The 27,077-nt window shown below is 39.2% G+C and overlaps 1 protein-coding gene across 3 annotated transcripts in view; it reads left to right on the top strand.

The window, feature by feature from the left end:
• LOC107226445 (leucine-rich repeats and immunoglobulin-like domains protein 1) overlaps positions 1-11,861 on the top strand; it is a 296,998-nt gene extending 285,137 nt beyond the window's left edge. For all 3 annotated transcript variants that reach the window (XM_046732867.1, XM_046732866.1, XM_046732865.1), the window contains one exon: positions 9,243-11,861. In XM_046732867.1, coding sequence (XP_046588823.1) covers positions 9,243-10,796 — 1,554 coding nt within the window. In that variant the 3' untranslated portion in view covers positions 10,797-11,861. The remainder of the gene's footprint in view (positions 1-9,242) is intronic.
• The last annotated feature ends 15,216 nt before the right edge of the window (positions 11,862-27,077 follow it).

Raw genomic sequence — 27,077 nt, 5'->3', positions numbered from 1 at the left:
CCTGCATCGTTATATGTGTTGTATATAAAACGGAGTCGTCGTTCAGCGAACTGTGAGAGAAAAGAAAGAAGGAAGAAGAAAGAGCTCGCCTCTCTTGATCGGAAAAGCTAAATCAACGTACTGTTCTCCGATGATCGTTGTTGCAAATCGCGGTTCGATGGAAAAGAGAGCGGGGGAAAATAAAGAACGGAGAAAGGAAATTGCGAAGGTAGAAATTGAAATCTTAAGAAATAACCTTTTGTGCCAGCATCGAGAGAAGCCTTGTCCAAACGGTGATTATTTTATATCTTTCTCTTGGAAATTATCGATCGATTTGTTAATACACGGGGGATAAGAATATTAAATAGTGAAAATCCATTTGTTTGCCTAGTCAAAGTACGAGATATAAGTATTTACCGTGTTACGCGTCGAGAGCGTTACTTTAACTAATGAAAAAAAAAAAGGAGCGCAGAGGGCGCATTTGTACCTGCTTATGTATGCATTACGTTATACATGCGGAAGAGTATTCGTGGGTAAATTTAATATGCATGTATGTACGTATGGGTTTGTTTGCAGTATACTTGAGCGTTACCCCCAGTGCGTCTCGCTAATGATGCCAGAGTTCATTTCCAACCTGGTAATTAGACGTATCTCCCAGTTTTTATTACTTCAGTTTCAGTGCCCCGGCCTAATCCCTTTCCTCGTTGAGTCAGCTTTTTACACGACTCAAACAAAATTCTTCGTAACTTCGTCCATTGAGCACGAAAATGTAAAATCGGCTTTTTCTTTTTCCTCGCAGAAAATATCTTACTCGTCTATATCGTAATCTTGCAACATATTTTCGTATCTTGCTCTATCGTCTGGCGCAATATTGGAATCTCATTAACTCATACAAATTATTGTTCTAACTTTTAATTTCATCAATGAGATTCCCTCAGTTTACAACTTAATAATTACACACGGCGATCGACGCTCTTTTACGTCTTCGTCGAACTTTGTTTCTATTTTTGGACCAGCGGTATTTTTATATTTAAATGTGAACTTCCACGGAAGAAATCTAAAACATCAGTCAGTACATCGATCGAAAATCACAGTTTCGCACAACAGTAGCATAATATCATGATGTAATTTCATGATTTCCCCATCTTCGGTATCCACCTGCATACATTGCGGCTTTGACATAAAATACCTAAAAACCGTTACGTGTAGCCGAATTGACCGTAACAAGAAGTCAGCTCACACACGTGTTTCGGAAAAGGCAAAAGGCAGCAGCAGCAGAAGCAGAAGCAGAAGCAGAAGCAGAAGCGGTATTGCGTTCGGTTAGAGATAAAACGCTACACGAGGTCGAGTAAAATAAATATTGATCCCAAGTTGAAATACAACTCGCGCATTGCCCTTGGGCAGTCTGACGCCGGTTTGCAGGCTCTGATCTGGTCTGCTCGCATCTCATCTCATCTCATCTCATCTCATCTCGTTTCTGGACCGCAGCATCAGCATCGGCGTCGGGAGCGATAGCACGAAGATTCGGAAACGTACTGTTACAAAGGGTGAAATCACCCGTTTTGCCCCATTTTTCATGATCTAGTAGTCATCATAGGTAAAAGACGTTTATAAACCTCTTATGTCTTTCAAAAGAATAAGGTTGCTGCGTCAACCAACATTATTGTAAAAACAGTCTTGTTTCAGACTTAAAACCAGAAACACGTACACTGCAATTAAAGCTTTTTCACGACATTTATTTACGCTTTTGATTTTGGCTTGATAATCGAACTCACGAATCCATATTTATTTCCGTAACGTCCAACAACGTCACAGTACGAACGAAATAAGAAAGAAATTCCGTACACAACGTGTCGAGGCTTTTACGTATGTCTGTTTTATTTTTTTTTTTTTTGTTTTATAAAATATCAATCTATTCAGACGTTTTTAACACCAATTTTTTAACCCAGGTTCGAATAAATTTTTATTCAGACACACGCGCATATGTGATGTATAGAAAATGAAGCAAATCCTCGCGGCTTACTCTGCAAAAAGCGACAGGAACTTGTCGACGCGTAGGTGAACCTGTCGATTGGCTTTCGAGCCTAAAACTCCGCCTCGCTATCTGCAAACTGGCTTCATGATTCTATATTTAAACCTGAGCCGGTGTACAGAGGCTTGAACCGAAAGGAAAGTAATTCATGAAAGATTTTGAAGAAAAAATTACGGGTCCGTTTCTCTTTGATAAATTTACAATCTTGATTGTAGTTTTGTGTACTTTGTGCCGCTGCTCTACCGCGTGCAAGAGGGTAGAAAAAATGCTGAACCACATCGGATATTATATATTTGATACGGAAATGTCCCCCGAAGTTGAATTTGCCAGGCGAGATGGGGTTGACGAATCCCTAATTTCTGAACTCTAACTCTGGATGGGGAATTTCCCAGCTCGAAACTCGTGATTATGGCTACCCGAAGGCGGAAAGGGAATTCGGAATTTCCAACCTGCTGTAACTTTGTATTACACGACACTGCGTGTACGCAAAATGTTTTGACACATCCCGCGTAACATACGATATGTAATTTCCCGTGAGATTATCTGACAGTGAGAATAAGGAAGAAGAGGAGGAGGAGGATCGTGTCTAGTCTCTTTCCTTTAGAAATACGTAGCATGCAGCGGTACATTGTATGCGGTGGTGCTTCTAGAGGCGCATAAGCCACGTGCATTATACATTAGTTGGAGGGAAATTAGAATCGACGCTGACACGAATATGAATAGTAATTACGGTTTATTAACGGACGAAAATATATGGGGGATAAGTAACGCTGTTACGCACCGTTTCTTTGCGCCCTTCGACCCAAATAGACGGGGGACAATTATCGGTGTAACACGCGAGCCGGCCATTGATAAAATAAGGGTCAAAGCAGAAAACGAAAGAGGTTGAGTAAAAAGGAGAAGAAGGACAGAGATGAAATTGTCTCGGTCTTTTATCTGACCTCCGAGAAAGTACAACAACTTCAATTGAGTCTCACACATTGCTGGGCGAGTGGAACCTTCGTTTTTTCTTTTTTTCTCTGAGAGAGAATTCGACGATGCTTCTATCTCTGATCATCCGTTGGTTTTTTTCCATTTTCTTTAGCTACTCGGGTCTTTGGTTATACGTTATAAATAACCTTCGAGAATAATGTTTTGTAAATTTCGATCCATCGTGTCAAGATGAATTTGATTATCACTGATCGTTTATAAACTTTTCGAAAATTGCTTCAAGTTTTTCTACCGTTGGTTGTATCGGCAGCAGCACAAGCCTTGTTTGAAAATAAATATTTGTACCGATGATTATTCCACTTCCAAATTATACACCCCCTCGCGAAATTCGTTATCTTACAAACGACGTGTGATATTTAGGTTCGAAATACTTCCGTACGTAGTGTGAAAAATGCTAACGTTCGAGATAACCGTTTGCCGTCGTGTCTAATCTTGTTATTCTAATGCGAGTTGAACGACCCGATACGTATCTCATTTGTTTCCGTATAGATTCTGTAAGCCGTATGCTCCGTTCGGTCAATGTTTATTCAACAAACAATTGTACACGGACATTGTTACCTGCGTGAACGTTTACACCGCGCAGCATTCGTGCCCTCGTTTCATCAAAGATTACAAACTGACAATGAGGATAAACGATTGGTCAACTCTCCGTCTCACCTACCTCAAATATCCGTGATTAATACCGTTTTATCGATAAGATTAGACGACAGAGCTCGCAGGTGTGTGATTCGTGCTTTTACTTACATTCCGAACTTGCCATATAATTTTCCTTCTTATCAATAAATAAGATTACAAAGTTTATCTTTCGACAGTCTCGGTTTCTCACAACTTCTTTATATTTATTTATAAATTTTTCAACTTACACTTACACAATACGTGCCTATCGTCGCGTACGTGTATTATATTTATACGTGTACTATCCCATATAGAACTATACTTACATTCTGATTCGCAAAGTTAACCCGATCTCCTAATAGACACGTGAGTCACTCGCGGAAAGCAGACTCAATCTTAACTTGTATTTCGTGTTTTTTTTTTTTAAATTTTTTTTCTGTTTTATTTCACTCTATCCTTATCTTGCCGTGCTATTTTGCCGCGTCCACCTCACCGCAGCTCGCCTTACTCACGTAGATCTACACGTGCGCTACTTGCTCGCTATATCTACGAGAATATATATATATATATGTATGTGTATATATGCATGTATGCAATTCATCCGCATGAGCACATGTACGAAAGGACACGACGATCCGGTCGAGGATGGTTCTCTGTTCCTCGACGAGACTGGCATCGGCTGCTCAATTTTACTCCATCTTTACACAACAAGCTCCGAAACTCATTCGGTTTTCCAAGTCATTCTATTTATTCATCGATTTCTTTTTTCTTTTCTGTCGTACAATTTCCTTTTTCCTCAATCTCGGATGGACTCGTCTCTCTGGAGTGTGAAGAATTTTTTATCTGTTTTATTTTGTCTTTTTGTTATTCTTTTTTATTAATAACATATGTAGCTATACTTTTTTTTATTTGAAAGGAGTTGCGTATATTGTACTTAATTATGCGAGATTCGCAAACGGAATTCGCGGTATATTCAGCGTTGCTCAAGCAACTTGTATAGTGCAGGAAAATATCCTGAAAACTCTTTAAATCTAATGAAGATGAAGTTGGTGACGTTACTGCAACGGTACATGTTTAGGAAAAATCATTACTTCGCGCTCTTAGGGATGTCTGAAATTTTGTAAATCATGATAAACAATAACATAATCATATTTTTGAAAAGCCAACTTCTTATAGAGATCGTTCTGAAATTGGGCAATAGTAATTTTTTCCCCGATGTTTCGTATACGTTTAACGTTACTCGCTTCAGTCTCGTTGAATCTAAAACAGATTTTCAATCTCACATATACTTGAATTTTATTGCCGTAAGAAAATAGAATAAGACTGGATCAGAGATTGAATTTCGGTGGTCTAAGTTGTCGTTAAATCTTATTTAAATTTCCATCATTTTTCAAAACGGTATCTTGGCAAGAGATCATCGTTTTCGTTGTCATCTTAAGCTGTGAAACGCGGTTGAACTCGATCCCCGTGAAATATTCACGAATTAAATATTCATGCCCGTTCAACGCTGCTTATTGAAAGTTATACGCCTTGGCTGTTGGCCAGTATTACGTGTTTTTTCGTCGTTTTCTCTCTCTCTCTCTCTCTCTCTCTCTTTCTCTCTCTCTCTCTATTTCACCTTGCTTATTTCGTTTTATTTTTCTTCCGTCCCTTCTCCTTCTCCCTCCACGTTTCTCGTTTTCGCCGTGGCAGCATTAGGCGTATTTAAAAAAAAAAAAATTCCGTCCGCGGAGGACACTCGACGGTTTTTGAAGCCAATTGTGCGTCTTCCATTCCACGCGCATCGCATTACCCAGACCATTAGGTACACGTTAGGTTGTACGGGAACGAGCGAAGCGAAGATTGTTGGAAATAAAGGAACACTCGGTGCTTCGTGTAGTTATAACAAGCGTGTACAGAGCCATGAACTTTTGTAAACTTGCGGCTGTGAAGAGAAGGTGCTTTTGGTATATAAAGCTGTATAATACGGCTAGGTGTTGCACGCGTTCTCATCTACGAGCGTTTCTTACTCGCCTGTCAGGATTATTTCTCAATCGCTACGAGCCTGCATAAAACTACACGCTTATATGTATTTACAAATGGAGCGGCGTATGCTGGATATGCTCCACCGGCACGGATGATATCTATGGGGTGCTACTCGCCTCCTAGCATGTGGTTAATTTTTTCCTCTAATTTCTTCTTTTTCTTCCTACGCATCTCCGTTCCATCGACCGTGTACCACACGTGTCTTAAAATCCTGCGGAGAAAAGCCGCAAGCTCCTCGGTGCCTGAGACTAGACTAGACTAGACTAGACTCGTGTGCGTAAGGAGAAGACCAGTCATCCAGCTTCTCTTCTCTTCTCTACTCGACAAACCTCCGCTTTATACACGTTGCGGTGTACACATCACGTTCTCGTTTATTTTATTACCTTCAGATGCCGCAAGCTTCTCCCACGTATACATATTATACATATACATATGTATATATACATGTGCGAGGGCCGGCTGAAAAGATTTTTATCCGTGCAACCGCACGTATTCAAAACTTTTTTAAATACTTTCGCTGGAAGTTGAATTTCTAGTTGATCGTTAATACGGTTTTTACGTCAACTATTCACCTCAATTATTCAACTCCATTCGCCTCAATTATTTCCAGGAATCGAACCGCGCCAAATGGAATAATAATAATAATAATGATGACGATGATAACAACAACAATAATAATAATAATAATAATAACTATTTCACAGGTATCCGGCATTGTTTGATTAATCCTACAGGCAAATGCGAATCATCCGAACGATCTGTGATTATAAATTATAAATTAATAATTTACGAACAGAGGCACGATACTCTTGAATACGATAACGCTGATGCTGTGGATATAAAATATTTGTCTTGTCCAAGCAGGGTCTGCTTGTGTAGAACAGTGCACGGCATCCGTCCATATCTAAGTCGGTTTGTCCGTGATGCATGGGTTGGCTCGAATCGCGACGTTTGATATCCGTGACGTAATTCTTGGTCCCCGTACGTGCCCGGAGCGTCGGTCCCATTACTCATTCGACTTACGCCTTGGGGCCCTGTGTCAGTGCGGAACGGAGAACACGTGCGCGGGCAGAGGCCGATTATCCGCTTCGGGGTATGCAGAGCTTACTTAGTTCGCGAATCTCACGTGAATTCGGCGTCCGTTCGCGTACACGTAGAAAATACAACCAAACACAAGGCAACGCGTCACCTGCGCACGTAGGCTTCTTGTTATTATATATCACGATCTGTCTCTGTACCCCTGAAGCAGTATCCAACATACCTCGAACCTACGTGCGGGTGACTCCCGACTCCTTCTTCTTCGAGTTCTTCTTCTCCACCTTCTTTCACGGTGACTTTTTATCGCTTCGGGGAAGAGATACGCCCGCCGCTTTTTGCCTTTTCCTCACTATTTCTCTCCGTGTGTACATACCTTGTACCGTGTCTTCGCTAGCTTATATACCTTCCAGTCGTATCGCATGGTGGTGGTGGTGCTGTGTGTTTTTAAGGTAGGCATACACTCGGTTTAACTCGCCGTGCCGCCGTGCAGTCACGACTTTCACCGCTATCATATCCTTCGTATAAGGTTGTGTGCGCCCGTCCGTGTAGTAACCTCTGCGGTGTACAATTTCCATCGGTGCAGCAAGTACCTCGTCTATGTATGTAGGTACTTATCTGCCTACCTCGCGACCCTTCTACCGAATCGTAAACAGAACGGACACTTACGTACACGCGTGCAGGCTGCAGAATGCTTGCGGGGTGCCTAACTTGAATTATTCAATCCTTATTCCAACATTGAACACCTTTCCTTTCTTTCCCTTTTCTCATTCCGTGTATTCGTATTTACCCATATATATGTATATATATATATATATATACCTTATAAACGTGGCCGAGCTGAGAGTAAATAAAGAAAGGGAAAAGTGGAAGGGGCGAGAAGGTATAAAACTCTACGTAGATACCGTGTGCGATACGTATACTTGGCTTTTTGTTGAATTTATTTTTTATATTTGTCGTATAAAACATCTTGCATCAGCCGACGAAAAACTTACGAGATATTTGTTATTTTAACTGGAACGTTGTTCGTTTTATTTTTTTACTTCTCGATACTCGCGACTAACGACCGATAAATAAAGTGTCAAATTTAGTTTTTGGATTTTACTTGTTACTTTCTAAGTTTTGTTTTTAGTTATTTTTTTGCAGAGCTTACATTTCTGTCTTACTAGTTTTTGATTTGAGAACAGGGTTTCGAAATTTTCAAATTCATGGACGACATCTTTTAAAATTTCGACTGCAAGCTGTATATATGTGTTTAATAAACTGAGCTAATACTCGATATGTTTTTACGACAATCTCGTGCTTTCGCCACAGGCTCCAGAAATTTCTCGAAAATTTCTTACCCTCACCTGATAACATGTCACATACACTCGGATAAAGTGATTATCTTCATCTCGCCAAATGTTACAATCACAATTGTGCCTATAGAAGGATTTTTGTATCAAATACAAAAAAAAAATATATATAAAAATAAAAAAAAAAACAACTTGTAACGTAGGGAAAATAAAAATTTAACCGACATTGATGTTATTCACATCGACCGATACGATTGTAGCTTCAGAAAAAAAAATTGTGGATAAACGTAAAAAAAAATCGAACGATCTGATGCACAGTTTCACGTAATAATCCCCCCCACGTATCGCATGAGAATCGATCGTGAAACTTTTATTATCGTAAAATTGCCATCACATGCGGTTAATGCGAGTAATACGATAGGGCGAAAGTATATACATATATCAAGAAAAAAAAATCAGAAGCGAGCAGGGAAAAAAACTGAGCAAAAATGGTATAGGCTCGTATTTTATATACAAATAGCGGATAACTATAAATCCGATAAGGATATTGGGCTGGGGTGGCGAAAGGGAGGGACGAATCGTGCTGAAAACGTATATCGGCACACATTTTCGCGATATATCCTCCCCCGTTTCGTTCCGTTCCTCCTCCTTCTCCTTCATCGCGGTTGCTGTCCTCTAGGGGTGCTAAAGATAACTAGAGATACGCCGTAAATATATCCTACGCAGGTCTTTCGCAGGTTTAGCGGAAACGCCGACACCATGCTTCTTAACCGCAGATAAAAAATCCGCCAGGTTATCATCCGCAAGGCATCAAGAGCGCGTCTCTGTAAGCATCGGTTGTTGCGGTATTTGAATGAAGAGGGCAGTTTAATATCACACTTGCTTCGACGAATACTCACCTTCCATTTCCTTTCTTCCTTCTTTTTCGGTTTCAATCAACGATGATCTTACATCGATTTCCTATAAACAGTCGTCTAAACATTCTAACGAACAAGCTTTCCTTTCTTCTTTCTGTCCTTGTTTGTTTTTCTCCAAAGTTAAAGAGAAGAAAATTTGAGAGCTTGCCCGCAAGGGAAACTGGAAAGAGATTCGTATTCGTGTATCGTTGGTGACATGGTAACGCTATTGAAAAAAGAAGGGAGAAAAAAGCTTGATCTAAATTTAGCTTATTGCCGTTGCGAGATAAATGTTGCTCTTCATTCTAACTGTTATATGTGACATTTTCCTACCGGCACACCCTTTAACGCTATATTATCTCTTTGTGCTTCCAGGTGTCGAGACGTCACAGTGCCTCGAAGCTGCATCTCGTAATGCTGCTGGCGGCGGTACTGAACTCGGTCGAAACAGCAGCGACCTTCTGCCCGAACGGATGCGACTGCGACGACGAGACCCTGGTGGTCTCCTGTGTCCAGGCGAACCTCGAGGTCATACCAATCGCCCTGAACCCCTCGATACAGAGGATAGTGCTGAAGGAGAATCGGATAAAAATCGTCGACGCTGCTTTCCAGTTCTACGGTGACCTGAGGAACGTCGATCTGTCGAACAACCACCTCGTCACGATACCGAACAACAGTTTCGAGGCCCAGAAACAGCTCGTCGAGCTCCACCTGAAGCACAACAAAATCTCGGCGCTGACCGAACGGACGTTTCAGGGACTCAAGTCCCTGACGGTGTTGAACCTGCGGGACAATTACCTGGAGATCCTGAAGAACGGCCTCTTCACGTCGCTGACCAAACTCGAGGAGCTCGATCTCGGTCAGAACCGTATATCCAGGGTGGACCCCGAGGCTTTCCAGCGACTCGGTTCACTCCGGGTTCTATACCTCGACGACAACCAGCTCAGGGGCATTCCGTCCCCTGCGCTGAGCCCCCTTAACGCTCTCGCCGAACTCCACATCGGCCTGAACGCCTTCTCGTCGCTACCCGACGACGGTTTCAACGGGCTGAGCCGACTCGCCGTCCTCGACGTCACGGGGGCCGGACTGGACAACGTCAGCGAAGGGGCATTCCGGGGTCTGAACGCCCTGAGGAACCTCAAACTCGGAGGCAACAAGCTGCGGGAAGTGCCGACGAGGCAGCTGGCCACTCTTCCTCGGCTTGAGGACCTCACCCTCGGACAGAACGATTTCACCGCGCTGAGAGCCGGCGCCTTTCACGGTCTCTCGAACCTCAAACGACTCGAAGTTTGCGGCGCGAAACTCCTGACGACGGTGGAACGCGGGGCTTTCAACGACAACGCGAACCTCGAGAGCATATCACTGAACAGCAACAAGCGGCTGGTCAGCATGGAGGACGGCGCCTTGGCCGGACTGCCAAACTTGAGGCACCTCATGCTGCGGGACAACGCCTTCGTCACGTTCTCCGAATCCCTCGTAGCGTGGGGCGAGCTCAGGCGATTGGACCTTGGTGAAAATCCGCTGGTCTGCGACTGCGAGCTTCACTGGTTGTCGGAGGTCCTGGCAGCCAGAAACTCGACGCCGGTGGTATGCGCCGAGCCTCAGGATCTACGGGGCAAGTCCCTGAAGGGAATGGCGCCGGACGAGCTGGGATGCGCCTTCTCGGACCCGAGGCGACAGGCCCTGGTCGCAACCCTGGGAGGTGCCGGACTCGTACTCTTCGCCGGACTGGCGCTTCTCCTGTATTACAGGTGCAGGCGGCGGGTACGCGACGCCTTGAAGGACTACAAGAACCGGGCGATATCGCGGAAGGAGCACGAGTACCAGAAGACCTTCTCCGACGACGAGTACATCGTCAGGGCGGCTCACGCCCAGCAGCAGGCCCAAGTTGCCGCAGGCATAAAACCGATACCGGTTACCGAACTGTAGCTAGAACTCAGGGCTGCGAGCCCCGGCAACGGCGGCGTTTGGTTCCTGCCACACGGTGGAACCACGCCTGCCGATGGGTTCACCTACATCGACGGTGAAACAGCGCGACAAATGCGCAGGCCGGGGACGCTGCCCTGCTCGGGTGTACAACGGGGAACGAGCTCGGCTTCCGGTAACTCCAATACCGGGACCAACAATTCCGGTTCCCTTCACCATCAGCAAAAGCAGCAGCAACAACATCACCAGCAGCAGCAGCAGCAACAGCAGAAGGGAGACGTGACCTGCAACGGTATCAATGGTACCGCACCGAGGATACACCACATGGCGAATCATTCGCTGAGGCGGAATCATCAGGCATCATCCACTGTTCCCGCGCTTCCGGCACGCGGTGGTAACGAGAACGGTTCGCTGGTTGAATCGGGCGGCAGATCGTCGTGCAGGAGTTCGTTGCAAAATGGCATAATACCCGGGCATCCGCCGCCGCCGCCCCGATCTCATCCCCCCTCTTGTAATCAGTCCTCTTATCCGACTCTGACGGTAAACGGTCACACGCCGCATCATCATTATCATCATAGGGAGAGGGAGAGGGACAGGGAAAGGGAGAGAGAGAGGGAGAGGGATCATCATCATCATTATCATCAGAAACACAGAGACGCCCTTGAGCAAGATCTTCAGGAACACCGTGACAGGAATGGGATCATTGGTACTTATCGTGCCTGAAGTGCATATGATTCTTTCAGTCTTTTACGTTCTTTTGTTTCTTTTTTCACTTTCTTTCAACGTAACGAATGACGGCACGTTGCTACAAGTTATTATACATATATAATAAAGGGGTATACATATTATTATTGGATATTATAAGGATATATAGCACATATACGTTGACGCGTTGTTTGTTGCTATCATACGATGCTTCGATATGCGCGATGATGTGAGGATTGAAGAGAAGACGAGGGTCAGGATAATGATGATGAGGTGCGGAACCGCGTTGGAAACAGAAGACTGAAAGGTAATTTAAACGATACAAAAAGAAAAGAAAAAATGAAAAAAAAAATACATAACAAATAACTAATTTAATGAAGAAAAAGGAAAAAAACTGAAAAAAAATAAATAAATAAATAAAATAAATATAAATGAGTAAGAAATTTGAAGATTGATAATAGGATAATAATAAGTGAGTAAAAAAAGGACACGTTTAAAAATGTAATAATGCAGTGCGGAATCGTAGAAAGTTAGCTGTGACTGCACACACACACACACACACACACACACACACACACACACACACACACACACACACACACACACACACACACACACACACACACACACACATACACTCCCACCATACGTACTAGGGTTTTCACTTAATCTTGGACTGTACGTGATAAGAGAGTATACAACGTATATGAATATGTCATTTTATTCTTAATACACGTGTACGTATAATGTGTAGCGTGTATACACTCGGCAACGTGAAACTATCCAAGTGTCGTTATCGCTGGGCGAAGGTTTAACAACCGGTGTCAGATGTGCCAAGGAGAACCTGGAGGGATTATCTCTGACCGGAATTCAACGGGTTGATTTCCGTCGCCATCACGCAACGCGAGCCGCGATATATGCAGAGTTTATAAATACACGTACGCGAATACGTTCCGACTGTGTACGTGCGAATCTAATTCAATGCTGATGAGAAATTTACGATTAAACCTACGTTCAACCTTAACTGCTTAATTCCAATCTGTGAGTGATTTTTTAGCGTGTATATATCATTTTTTTCTTTTCATCTCATTTTCGGACATGGCTTTGTTTCGAGCTTTATTGTTTTATTTTTTATTTACTTACTGTGTTTTTTTTTCTTCTTTTTTTTTTCTTTAATTGCCTTTAGTGCTTGATTTGGTTTGAATATTTTACCGTTGTCAAACTTGAACTAACAATAAAATGAAAAGTTTTAAAATTGAAAAGAGATAAAGATACATACATAAAGGGCGTCGTGTAACATAGTAAAGCTGAGTAATAAAATTTATTAATAATATAATAAATAATCGTAACTTACGCATACGTGCGATATATGTATATGTAAAATTGATATTTATTCTAGACGGTCGACCTATTTTCTAAAACACCAATAATTGTCTATTAGCGATTTATAATGAGGAGAGAAAACATTGTATAATATTATATATATACATACATGTATACATAATATAGTTTAGGGTTAAAAACACAATTCCCTGTCGAAGGAAACATACGGGCCCGTCATAAACGTGTGTAGATATTGCCAGTTGTCGATCATTCCTACATTATTTTTAATTTTTAATATACTGTTTTTTCTCTTTTTTTTAACCCGTACATTGCATGAAAAAATCTTCTCATCCTTTCCTTTTTTTTGACCAACTAATTTATACTCTGTAATTGTTTTTTATTCGCGCTTACGTGCAAAATTGTTTCGTACGGATATAATTACTTGTTCTTCAATTCATTTTCTTCGTTTTATTCTGCTTTCAAGTTGATTCGTCAACGTTTATCTGGCAAACAAGATATTTTGCATTTACCTATAACGGATAACATTATTTCTTGGCTGGAGTGTACTCGGTGGAATTCCATCGCCATCTTGGGTGAGAAAAGGTGATTGCACCTTGAGCTAAGCCACGGAGCAGGAAGAATTGCGATCAGTGCTTTACTTAACCTGCAGAGAGAATTTTCTCCTCTATAAATGCAATCATGCATTTATTTGTCTTGTTGTCTTTGTTTCCTTTTCTTTTTGGTACTTTATTTTTTTACACATACAATTATATATATATTCTTTTTACGTCAGTCAGATCAGAAGCAAAGGAAAAAGAAACTATCGCTAGGTTTTCTCTGATATTACCTCATGGATTATACAAATTTCACTGATCTTTAGATTGTTTTGCTTGTATGACTGGGGTAAGAATTATATAAGGGGAATAAATTTGAAAAAAAATACCGATAGGATACGGAGACACATAAGACTAAATTGAAATTTCGTATTTAGGGTGCTCGTTTAATATTTATCGTCTTTTTGAATAACTCAATTAATGGAAAGGAAAAAAGACGTTCGTAAAAATTCCAATGAATAATTGAAAGAGACTGTATAATATTCAAACAACAAATAAATTTTAACTGAAATTAAAAAAGTGACTAAATAAATTTATCCATAATATCACGTCAGATTAAAATTGCGCTTCAAAACGATCGAGTTCTTATCTGAAGATCGATAAATGGTTACATCGTTTATTCAGCGTACATTTTTTCTTCATTTATCTTGTCAATCTTCAGCCTGGGATTTTCGTTATCAAGTATTAAAATCGCGTACCGTGTATACCTTAGTTTATATCGTGTATTGCACTTTTTTGTCTACAAATTTTCATACAAAACCCGTTGATATACATAGATAGACAATATGAAAATTCACACGATCTTACATGTTACATAAATGGTATACATATTCAATAGAACAATTTGAATGATAAAGTAAATAAATATATAATACAACAGACAATTATTTAATAAGAAAAAATGTTTTCAATCTTGAAGATAAATCTCAGCATCCGCGGATGTTTGCCATATATCACTGCCGTTGTTTTGCGCATTTCATTTACCAGATAGCGGCATGCAAAATACGTCTTGAATTGCGAGGTCGAGAGAAAAAGAAGTAGAGAACAAATCGAAGGGTCAAGAAATTATGCAAGTATGCGAATAAAAAGAAAATAATAAAAAAATATATATATTACAATATACCAAGTGAAAATTATTATACGAGGAGATGTCGTCTGTGTAAATTTGATCGTTTTGTAATGCTAGTCAACCAATAGAAGTTGAAGAATAAGTCGGTGAAGATTATAATGTTACGATTAAATCTAAAACTAAATTAAGACCGAACGGTAATAATAATAATAACATTAATAATATTAAGAATAATGATAAATGATGAGGATATTAAATTATTGTACAAAATTTATTATTAGCATGAGCGTATAATATGCATTTACGAAACAAAAAATGGAATAAAGATGAAAATTGAAAAAGTAAAATATCGGTCTAGGTTATGATTTATCGTTTGTAACGCTATATTATAAATAAACTACTATCTTTATACATAGGTACGTATTTGATATTGAAATCGGCTCATCGCTCCTATTATATCATATATATTATGAAATGCACACATTATCGTTCTTATATCTATAACAACACTTCTCTCTTACTTTCTTCCAATATTTTTTTTTTTGCTCTCCATTACTTGGTTTTTTCTCGGTGTCGTGTACTTTTCTACATAAATATCCATATGATACTTTCACGCTGCATGCGTTTCACTTGAGATCTTACTGCTTTCGCAGATAGCTTTTCTCGTTTTTGTAGAATTGTTTTTTTTTCTCTTATTGCTAGAATAAAATTTGCAGAGAAAAGAGCGAAACCTTTTCATCTTTCATCGATGTTCAATAAAAGTGTTTTGTTATTTCCAACATAACAAACGTGGAAGCTCAATATTCTTTAAGGTATTTCAAAAAAGACATATAGTTGTTGTACATTCGTGTAATAAAGCATTATTAAGAAAAAAAAGCACAAGCCTTAACGACAAAGCAATATACAGTCACACTGAACTGCTTGTAAAGATATTTTCAAAATTATATCGTCATATGCTGACTTGACTATTCACGTTCAAAATCGATCTAGGCGATGTTAAGTTGTTTCATATATATATAACATATTATGTAGCCTAATCAGTAATTCACTAATTCAGCCTTTTGCGACAGCTGCGAATAATCCATGGTACACAACACATACACACATACACATACACATGTGTACGTTATATATGTCACTTAAATTATTATCGTAGGCATATTGAATTTTCTTAAAGTCAATTTATGCTCCGTTATTCTTTTATTACTGTTATTTAGTTTGTTTTTTACCATTTCAAATATCATTCAAAGCATTTTTTCTACAGCTGAGCGATGAATTCTTTTATTCCGTTTTCGCTTCAACATATGTATTACTTTTTATAAATTATTGAGAATGAAAAATAAAACCGCAATGCAGGGAGCATAAGTCTGACTTTAAACTAGTTTGGTACAGAGCTATTCTTTATCACGCATAAGGTATGTATGTGTATTAAGGATCATAATTTTTACTTGGATTTACATTCTTTACCTGAACACATCTCTTAACGCTGAACGTATTGCTGAACAAGAAATAAACTAATAACCGATTTTCACATACTCTGCAAATCTTAGGAAGGAAGGACGGAAGGAAATAAAAATTATCGAAAAAACGGAAGCAGTGACGATTACAAAACTCTGCAGTCTTGCTACGGTTTACTTGATTTCTCTTTGCGGTATAGACGCATAGACTACCGAGTCTTGAATTCTCTTATCTTATATCTCATAATCTATCGGTGATGTAAATAGTCGAACGGAAGGAATATATCTATATCTCACTCTTAAGAGGAAAAAAAAAACTCAAGTTATTCGTACTTTCGACATAATATAAGTCCACGACTTGGGTGAGCAAATGCAAATACTCGGATAAATAGATAGCTATATTCTTCTCTTGCAATTGCTCGTTCATCTCGACGTTATATATATAAATATATACATAAGATACTAATTATAACTTAAATAACTTTAAAACAGATATATATGTATATCTATATAATATCTATGTAATATATACATATATATCTCAACATTATTTTGTACATAAACAACTTTATCGACGGATATTCAAAAATCATCAATAAATCTATATATAAAAATTATAACACTCACTGTCTCCACTCGTGATCCTTGTCACTTATATGATTTCGGTGTGAGGAAATTAAAGAAAATCAGCTTTATTTTCTCGGTTTCGGTAAGTGTGGTAACGCCGACTGTACGCGCAGGCAAGTATATGAAGTAGATATACGCGGCAATGTATATGCCTTTACCTACCCGGCGCTAAACCGCAAACCAGATAATGCCAAAATCATAACACCGCTGTGTCTCTTGGCGGGTTATTAAACTGGGATCTGGCTGGGAAACTCTCGCCACTTCCGGAGCTCGGTTTTAGTTGTAAAACCGCACAAAAAAAAGGTGCAATTTATGTGCACTCTAATTACGAAAACAGAGAACTCCGATTAGAATTCCCTGCACATCAGTTACCTCCGTTCCTCCCTCATTCAAAACACAATACCAAAATGTATAATCAGCGAGATTCAAGGCTAGTTTAGATTTTTTTCATTCATTAACAACACTCAAGCTCCTGGTATGCAAAACGAATGAATTTCGTAATACTCTGACGTTTGTACATGGAAATTCATTGGGTTAAATCTGGATACAAATATGGATTTTGTAAGACCTCGGTTAAGATAAATTGGTTTCATTGTATAATTGTTTGATTATCTACTTGGGACGCTTGAGACTGAAGCTATCTATCGGTAGACGAAAAAGCAGTAACTCTTGCTCGGTGAAACGGAACGAATAGTATGAAACAAGAAATTATTACTCCAACGCTGACTTGTTTTAGTGGGGCATGTCCTGGAAATGGTTGAAGTAATAAGAATTTTTATTGAGCCATCATCAAGTACTACGATGAATCGAGTTTTCTGGCTGCAAAATTCGCATTCCAACGTCGGTAATAGCGGTGTAATTCGGAATGAACGAAAAAGCATGTGGAGTAGCATGAATATGTAGGTAACTGTTAATTGATTAATTATATCTTCCGATGTGGAGTGCATGACATTTTACGCTATAGATATAAGCGCGGAGAAAGTTGTGATTACCAGGGGTGGGAAAATAATTCGTAGAAATTGGAAGTCGCGGAATTAATTGTTAGTCAGAAGCTGGAAAACACTGAGAGAGAGACGCCTTCGTAGAATTCACGTTGTCAGTCGAATGTTTCCCGCTGGTTTGTCGCCAAGGATTTAACAAATTTTCAAAGTACTTATACGCGCGCACGTTAAACTCCCACCTCCCCTGCTTGGCTTATACTTCCAAACCATTTTCTAAAAGTCCACATTTTTTCTCTAATTAGCGAAGTGACCCGCGCGATGCTTGGTAGGTGTAATTAGTTATTCCCACATGCCGGATCCCAGAGTGGAACATAATTACGGATGCCTATAGATGTGGAGGAGAGTAAAAAAGTTGTACAACACGTATATAACTTTATATGTTATAAATGAGGAACCATATCTCATTCCTCCTAATTGCGAGAGGTCGTCATCCCTGATATTTTTCACCAGATTTTCCCCAAAGTACCCCCATCAAGATAAGCGTCAATAATCAATTTAGTCGAGGCTTGTACGTATGGATCGGAGACGCAAATTTTTTTTCTTTCCTTCATCTCAACTTTTATATAATATACATTTTCGTAGACAGATAGACACGGATGTCTAAAGGATTCACAGATATCGTCGCTGCAGTTTAGCAAGGGCGTAGGTGCGCATCTAAAGTTTCATGGAACCTTAATTCGAGCAACCACAAGCGGCGGAGAAGCGCTAATATATATGCAAATGAACTATTTGATAAATAATTCAGTTTTCAGTTGAGCGTTGGGTTAGGAGAGGTTACGATCTGCAGCTGTAATTTACCCGAATTAACTTCACTGGTTCCCCGGCTCCTTCGCTCCCTTTTCGACCTCGGAACCGTCTTCAACACAATCTCTAACTACTACAGGGCGCGCATTATACGGGTTCCGAGTATATGTTCTTTGATTTATGACACCTCGTACATCCTGCGCTACCACGTGTACATAAGGCGCGACCGTACGCTGAGAAAAAAGTCTCATTGGCTCGAGTGAATTATCATCTTTTCTCGTGACGTACAAAATACGTATTTAAAGTATGCGTGATTCTTTATAGTCGCTATAACTGTGCTAAGGTCGAATTCAGCCGACGTATATCATGGTACAGTCCTATAATTAGTACTAATATAAATCAGATGAATATTCAGTAAGTCGTGAGAGAACGAATGACTTTGTTAAGTTCGTTAGAATTTCTTTTCCTTGTGCAATTTTTCAAGCCCACGATATTCTGTCAAAAGAGTGGTTGAAGGCTAGATTGGTAGATCATTGATGAAATAAAATTCAAGATCACAACTACTTTGTGAAAAGAAAAGCTTTTCTTAGGCATCGGCAGTAGCAGGGCATGCAAACCGTGCATAAAACTTACCGGAGCTTGAACTACTTGCAAGCCATCGAAAAATCGGGCGCCGTATTGCAGGCAACCATACATACTGTTCAGTAAAAGAAAGCATTAACTCAGGCACAACGCGGAACGATTTCTCGGCTACATGTGTTTTTATCAGATTGCTTCACATTACGAAAGCAGAAAAATTGAGATATAAATTGTTGGAACGAAAAATGGATGTGCCATAATTGTCTATATCACTCTCGGCACTTATGCCTTGTGAGCTTTTCTGGGCAAAAGGTAAGGCGGCAAAAGCGTTAGCAAAAATGTATTGCAATCGAAAAAAGAAAATCATTCCCATAGTATTAATATAATAAAACCAGGCGATCGATGGAATTTCTGGTCTAGTGATAGTAACGTAAAGATATTTTGATTTGTACGTCACGGAGCATGATATTAATACGTGAAATCGTCTGCTGTTAATATCACTTTACGGCATTTGCTACACTCTCCTCTATCCTGAATGTGGGTAACAAAAAGGTTTCGTGTACCAATTATTTTCAGCTACATTGCTCGGCGTTGGAACGACTTGAAATGCGAGGCTAATAATATACCGAGAATATGCGTCCCATAAAAATAATTGATATTATGTCGGTAGATGAAGACATTGACGTTTTGAAGTCTCACGTCAGCTTCTGATCCGCGAAACCGTCTCTGCTCGACGCATGTAGAAGTTTCCAAACGTTTCACGAACGTCTGAAAGATGCTTTTTGTCCATGCGATAGTTGAACAGCTGTTTTAATCAAGCCGCGACCGCACTTCATATTACAAAATATATTTTTCTGTAGTATCACCTGCAACTGCATCTTATGTCCAAGTTTTTTATTTCATCACCGTTATGAACAATATATTAGATTAAGATTTAGATTTATTCAGTATGCCTTAGTCTAGTAAAGCTGTGTGTGATGTGAATGTAGCTTGATGCCACAGTCATTGTGGAATATTAGAACAGCGAGCGTAGGTAAGGTTGCAAGTCATTTCACTGTTATTTATGGTGATAATCTTTTCGTGACCAAATGTCATGACCTTTGTATCCTCTATCTATCAGCCATGGCGTAAATGCTTTATCAAACGCTATTGTTAGGATATTTCTTTTTCCGGTTAAAAATTCTGAGTAGAAATTGTTCACATAGATATTCTCTCTTTGTTGAACATACGACATGCATGCACGATTTATGTGCTACCGCACTAACGTGAATATCAGCATGTACGTTAGCTTTGCCATTTTCAATTTTTAAAGTCTAAAAATTTTATCCTAAGGATTGATTCGAAAGAGCCTAACAGGACTATTTGGTCGAAAAAAGGACCGAAAAATTGATATAGGACATCTTACAATCACCAGCTGAAGGGATCCGGAGAGAATACGGAAATATTCTTCGTTTTTGGCATGTCATATTTGATCCATTACTCGAAGCGTCTGTGTTTGCGCCCAATCGATTGGAGCCAAAAATTTGTGGTCTCAGATTCGACTTGTATGACCCTTTCCTGACTAATTGGATCCCCAGGAACTCAGAAAACGCAGCAAAAAGAGCGTGGGATCAACAGAAAAGAAGTTACGAAGGGAAAAGCACCTGCTGAAAAATGTCGAAAATAGGGGTTCTGGTTTTTTGGCTGTAACTTTTGATTCGCTGCTCGCAGCGTATCGGGACTGCGCTTGATCGATTTGTCTAGCAAAATTACGTCTAAATAGTGCCAGAAAAAATTTATTCCAGCACTTTTCAAAATCGCAAAAATTTTCGCCAAAAATGCAAAGGGGTTAGCCTTACTTTTTTCTTCATTTTTGGGGCCAAAAATTTGTGGTCTACGATTCGACTTGTATCACCCTTTCCTGACGAATTGGATCCCCAGGAGTTCAGAAAACGGAGCGCAAACAGCGTGGGATCAACAGAAAAGAAGTTACGAAGGAAAATGCACCTGCTGAAAAATGTCGAAACCTAAGGTTCTGGTTTTTTGGCTGTAAATTTTTATCCGCTGCTCGCAGCGTATCGGGACTGCGCTTAATCGATTTGTCTCGCAAAATTGCGTCCGAATAGTGCCGGAAAAAATTTATTCCAGCACTTTTCAAATGTTAATCCTCACATAATATTTTTGATGTGTTCTTATACTGAAAATATTTATTGCTATTCCAGGTACAACCCGAGGTGGTCATCGGTGGTTGTTCGAGGTGGTTGGCGACTGTTGGAGGTGGTCGGAGGTGGACGAGGAGGAGGATGAACTGAACTGAGTCTCAAAGCCCTGTTGACATAAAAGCAGCTATTCGATAGAAATTATAGTTTATAGTTTACACAGCCCATTGCATGATATTTCATTATAAATACATATGTTTCAATGTATTTAGGAATAATTTATCAAATATACAGAGGTCATGTGCAAATAATAAATGAATTGATTCGACCGCAGTTTGATGTATTCATTAGAGCTTCAACAATAAATTTAAGCTTTGTTACTTCTTTTATTTTATTATGGATAATCAAAAACATTTCCGACTAATCGTGCTGTGGAAGCATGGGGATTAAACCAAATGTAGGAAAAGATTAGAAACAGTGGATGTAGAGTACGGGTATTTTTCAAATAATGCAAATAGAATAGAATACCGCGCCTTGCGAATTAGCTTTCCAGACAGAGATGAATGATGAACTTTAAGGACTGCATTATCGTTGTTGAATACTCTAGGCCTCATGGGAAAAGAAAATCTGTAACGACAAAATTGATGCACCGGATCATCGTCGACTTTAACTTTTGAAATGTCCTACCATTTTCGAACACCTCCAACCATCCTATTTACCTATATTACTAGATTAGCTATGATATGAAAAGAGAAGAATTATTCATTTCGAAATGGGATTCTATTCGACGCGCGCTCGATGTATTCCATGACATTAGTATTCATAATTATTCCAACAACTTTTCATTTGCTCTCTCGATCTTGATTTTTCATAGGCATAGAATCGAAACGTTGTTTTAGCTGGTCGCAAGTGAAGTATCTGCGTTGGGTGGAGGAGCAGAATTGTTTTTCGAAAAGTATTCGGATGGAAAAAAATTCAGAGTAACTGTTATGCATCACGGATGCGCTAATTTTGAACGAGATGAAACGGATGCTTCGTATATGAGACAGTATTTAACGCTGCGTAGTGATTTAAAGACCTAGAAAGGTGATAGTGAGAGAAAGAACGACGCTTCTTAACACTTCGAGTGAATTTTAACACACATTTGAAAGATAAGAGCGAAATTTTTCATCATCCAACTGTCGCAGAACGGCAGCGTTATCAGCCGAGCCGTTCACTGAAGAATATATCTTCAGTCAACGGCTGACCATCGAAGGGCATGGCCGCTTGAGTCTGGAATCGGCAGGAGAGATGAAGTGCGTATTTCTTGTATGAAACGTGAAAACTAAAAGCATTATACATCATATCATATCATCATACATCGTACACCATACATCATACATCGTACATCATACATCATACATCGTCATACATAGTATCAAAGTTCGAAACCATAGTTTGGATGTCGGACGTTCAGAAAGTGACGTCACCAATTCAAAATCAGCTAGCCGAATTCCTCAGTCGGGAAACAACCGCGCAGTAGAGCGGACGTATGAGAGTCGCGCTCCGCAAATTTCGAGTACCGGGTTCTCAACCTCCCGGATCCCGCGCTTCGGGTCCGCTACGATTTCGAGTACCGGGTTCTCAACCTCCCCGATCCCGCGCCTCGGGTCCGCTACGCGGTGAAACTCGACTTCCAGGATAAGCGCTCCGTGGTTCCTCGTTCATGTTTACAATAAATTATTTCAATTCGTTTTTCGCGCAAGCCCAAATTCAGTAGCTGTCAGTGCGCTAATAAAATTTCTATAACTTTAGAATCTTCTCATAATCTTTTTGGTCAAATATGTCGATAAAAAAATTATATTAAACCTTACACATTATTTTTGATTTGTTCTCATGCTGAAAATATTTATTAGTATTCGAGGTATAACTCGAGGTGGTTGGCGGTGGTCGTTGGGGGTGGTTAGGGGCGGTTGCGGGTAATCGAGGTGATTCAGGAAAGCGGACGAGGATTTGTGCTCGGTGAGTGAAACACTTTTATAATATTTGATGGCAATTGTAATTATATTTCATCCGAAATATTACAAACTTGTCACGTTTACAATAAATTATTTCAATTCGTTTTTCGTGCAAGCACATATTCGGTAGCTATGAATAATCTTGTACAATTCATTATATTATCAATTAGTTAATTAATATTCCTATAATATTTAATGGCAATTGTCATTATATTTCATCCGAAATATTAAAAACTTGTCACGTTTACAATAAATTATTTCAATTCGTTTTTCGTGCAAGCACATATTCGGTAGCTATGAATAATCTTGTACAATTCATTATATTATCAATTAGTTAATTAATATTACTATAATATTTAATGGCAATTGTCATTATATTTCATCCGAAATATTACAAACTTGTCACGTTTACAATAAATTATTTCAATTCGTTTTTCGTGCAAGCACATATTCGGTGGCTATGAATAATCTTGTACACTTCATTATATTATCAATTAGTTAATTAATATTCCTATAATATTTAATGGCAATTGTCATTATATTTCATCTGAAATATTAAAAACTTGTCACGTTTACAATAAATTATTTCAATTCGTTTTTCGTGCAAGCACATATTCGGTAGCTATGAATAATCTTGTACAATTCATTATATTATCAATTAGTTAATTAATATTACTATAATATTTAATGGCAATTGTCATTATATTTCATCCGAAATATTACAAACTTGTCACGTTTACAATAAATTATTTCAATTCGTTTTTCGTGCAAGCACATATTCGGTGGCTATGAATAATCTTGTACACTTCATTATATTATCAATTAGTTAATTAATATTCCTATAATATTTAATGGCAATTGTCATTATATTTCATCTGAAATATTAAAAACTTGTCACGTTTACAATAAATTATTTCAATTCGTTTTTCGTGCAAGCACATATTCGGTAGCTATGAATAATCTTGTACAATTCATTATATTATCAATTAGTTAATTAATATTACTATAATATTTAATGGCAATTGTCATTATATTTCATCCGAAATATTACAAACTTGTCACGTTTACAATAAATTATTTCAATTCGTTTTTCGTGCAAGCACATATTCGGTGGCTATGAATAATCTTGTACAATTCATTATATTATCAATTAGTTAATTAATATTCCTATAATATTTAATGGCAATTGTCATTATATTTCATCCGAAATATTAAAAACTTTTCACGTTTACAATAAATTATTTCAATTCGTTTTTCGTGCAAGCACATATTCGGTGGCTATGAATAATCTTGTACAATTCATTATATTATCAATTAGTTAATTAATATTCCTATAATATTTAATGGCAATTGTCATTATATTTCATCCGAAATATTAAAAACTTGTCACGTTTACAATAAATTATTTCAATTCGTTTTTCGTGCAAGCACATATTCGGTAGCTATGAATAATCTTGTACAATTCATTATATTATCAATTAGTTAATTAATATTCCTATAATATTTAATGGCAATTGTCATTATATTTCATCCGAAATATTAAAAACTTGTCACGTTTACAATAAATTATTTCAATTCGTTTTTCGTGCAAGCACATATTCGGTAGCTATGAATAATCTTGTACAATTCATTATATTATCAATTAGTTAATTAATATTCCTATAATATTTAATGGCAATTGTCATTATATTTCATCCGAAATATTAAAAACTTGTCACGTTTACAATAAATTATTTCAATTCGTTTTTCGTGCAAGCACATATTCGGTAGCTATGAATAATCTTGTACAATTCATTATATTATCAATTAGTTAATTAATATTCCTGTAATATTTAATGGCAATTGTCATTATATTTCATCCGAAATATTAAAAACTTTTCACGTTTACAATAAATTATTTCAATTCGTTTTTCGTGCAAGCACATATTCGGTAGCTATGAATAATCTTATACAATTTATTATATTATTAATTAATTAATTAATTACAATAATCCTTACACAATATTTTTGATGTGTTCCTATACTAAGAATATTCATTATTATTCCAGGTATAACCCGAGGGGGTCGGAGGTGGACGAGGAGGAGGACGAGCTGGCCGAGGAGGTGGACCAGCTGGACGAGGAGGAGGACGAGGTGGACGAGGAGGAGGCGGGCAGGGAGGGGGACGGGGAGGGAAAGGGGGAGGGGGAGGGGGAAGGGGAGGGGAAGGGGGAGGAGTGGGGGAGGGGGAGGGGGAGGGGAGGGGCGGGAGGGGAGGAGGGAGGGGGAGGGCGAGGGGGTGGGGGAGGGGAAGGGGGAGGCGGAGGGGTGGGCGAGGGGGTGGGGAAGGGGGAGGGGGAGGAGGATGGGGAGGGGAGGGGGAGGGGGAGGGGGGGAGTGGGAGGGGGAGGGGCGGGGGGAGGGGGAGGGGAGGGGCGGGAGGGAGGGGGGAAGGGGAGGGTGGGTGGGAGGGAGGGGGGTGTACTGCTCTATTGACTGTAACGGGCTCGCATCGACACCCACCCTCCCCTTCCCCCCTCCCTCCCTCCCTCCCACCCACCCTCCCCTTCCCCCCTCCCTCCCGCCCCTCCCCTCCCCCTCCCCCGCCCCTCCCCCTCCCACTCCCCCTCCCCCTCCCCTCCCCCTTCCCCACCCCCCTCGCCCCCCCCTCCGCCTCCCCCCTTCCCCTCCCCCACCCCCTCGCCCTCCCCCTCCCTCCTCCCCTCCCGCCCCTCCCCGTCCCCTCCCCCACTCCTCCCCCTTCCCCTCCCCTTCCCCCCTCCCCCCTCCCCCTTTCCCTCCCCGTCCCCCTCCCTGCCCGCCTCCTCCTCGTCCACCTCGTCCTCCTCCTCGTCCAGCTGGTCCACCTCCTCGGCCAGCTCGTCCTCCTCCTCGTCCACCTCCGACCCCCTCGGGTTATACCTGGAATAATAATGAATATTCTTAGTATAGGAACACATCAAAAATATTGTGTAAGGATTATTGTAATTAATTAATTAATTAATAATATAATAAATTGTATAAGATTATTCATAGCTACCGAATATGTGCTTGCACGAAAAACGAATTGAAATAATTTATTGTAAACGTGACAAGTTTTTAATATTTCGGATGAAATATAATGACAATTGCCATTAAATATTATAGGAATATTAATTAACTAATTGATAATATAATGAATTGTACAAGATTATTCATAGCTACCGAATATGTGCTTGCACGAAAAACGAATTGAAATAATTTATTGTAAACGTGACAAGTTTTTAATATTTCGGATGAAATATAATGACAATTGCCATTAAATATTATAGGAATATTAATTAACTAATTGATAATATAATGAATTGTACAAGATTATTCATAGCTACCGAATATGTGCTTGCACGAAAAACGAATTGAAATAATTTATTGTAAACGTGAAAAGTTTTTAATATTTCGGATGAAATATAATGACAATTGCCATTAAATATTATAGGAATATTAATTAACTAATTGATAATATAATGAATTGTACAAGATTATTCATAGCCACCGAATATGTGCTTGCACGAAAAACGAATTGAAATAATTTATTGTAAACGTGACAAGTTTGTAATATTTCGGATGAAATATAATGACAATTGCCATTAAATATTATAGTAATATTAATTAACTAATTGATAATATAATGAATTGTACAAGATTATTCATAGCTACCGAATATGTGCTTGCACGAAAAACGAATTGAAATAATTTATTGTAAACGTGACAAGTTTTTAATATTTCGGATGAAATATAATGACAATTGCCATTAAATATTATAGGAATATTAATTAACTAATTGATAATATAATGAAGTGTACAAGATTATTCATAGCCACCGAATATGTGCTTGCACGAAAAACGAATTGAAATAATTTATTGTAAACGTGACAAGTTTGTAATATTTTGGATGAAATATAATGACAATTGCCATTAAATATTATAGGAATATTAATTAACTAATTGATAATATAATGAATTGTACAAGATTATTCATAGCTACCGAATATGTGCTTGTACGAAAAACGAA

The sequence above is a fragment of the Neodiprion lecontei genome, chromosome 2, assembly GCF_021901455.1.
Source record: "Neodiprion lecontei isolate iyNeoLeco1 chromosome 2, iyNeoLeco1.1, whole genome shotgun sequence".
NCBI lineage: Eukaryota > Metazoa > Arthropoda > Insecta > Hymenoptera > Diprionidae > Neodiprion > Neodiprion lecontei.
This window is presented reverse-complemented; position numbering and strand designations above follow the sequence as displayed.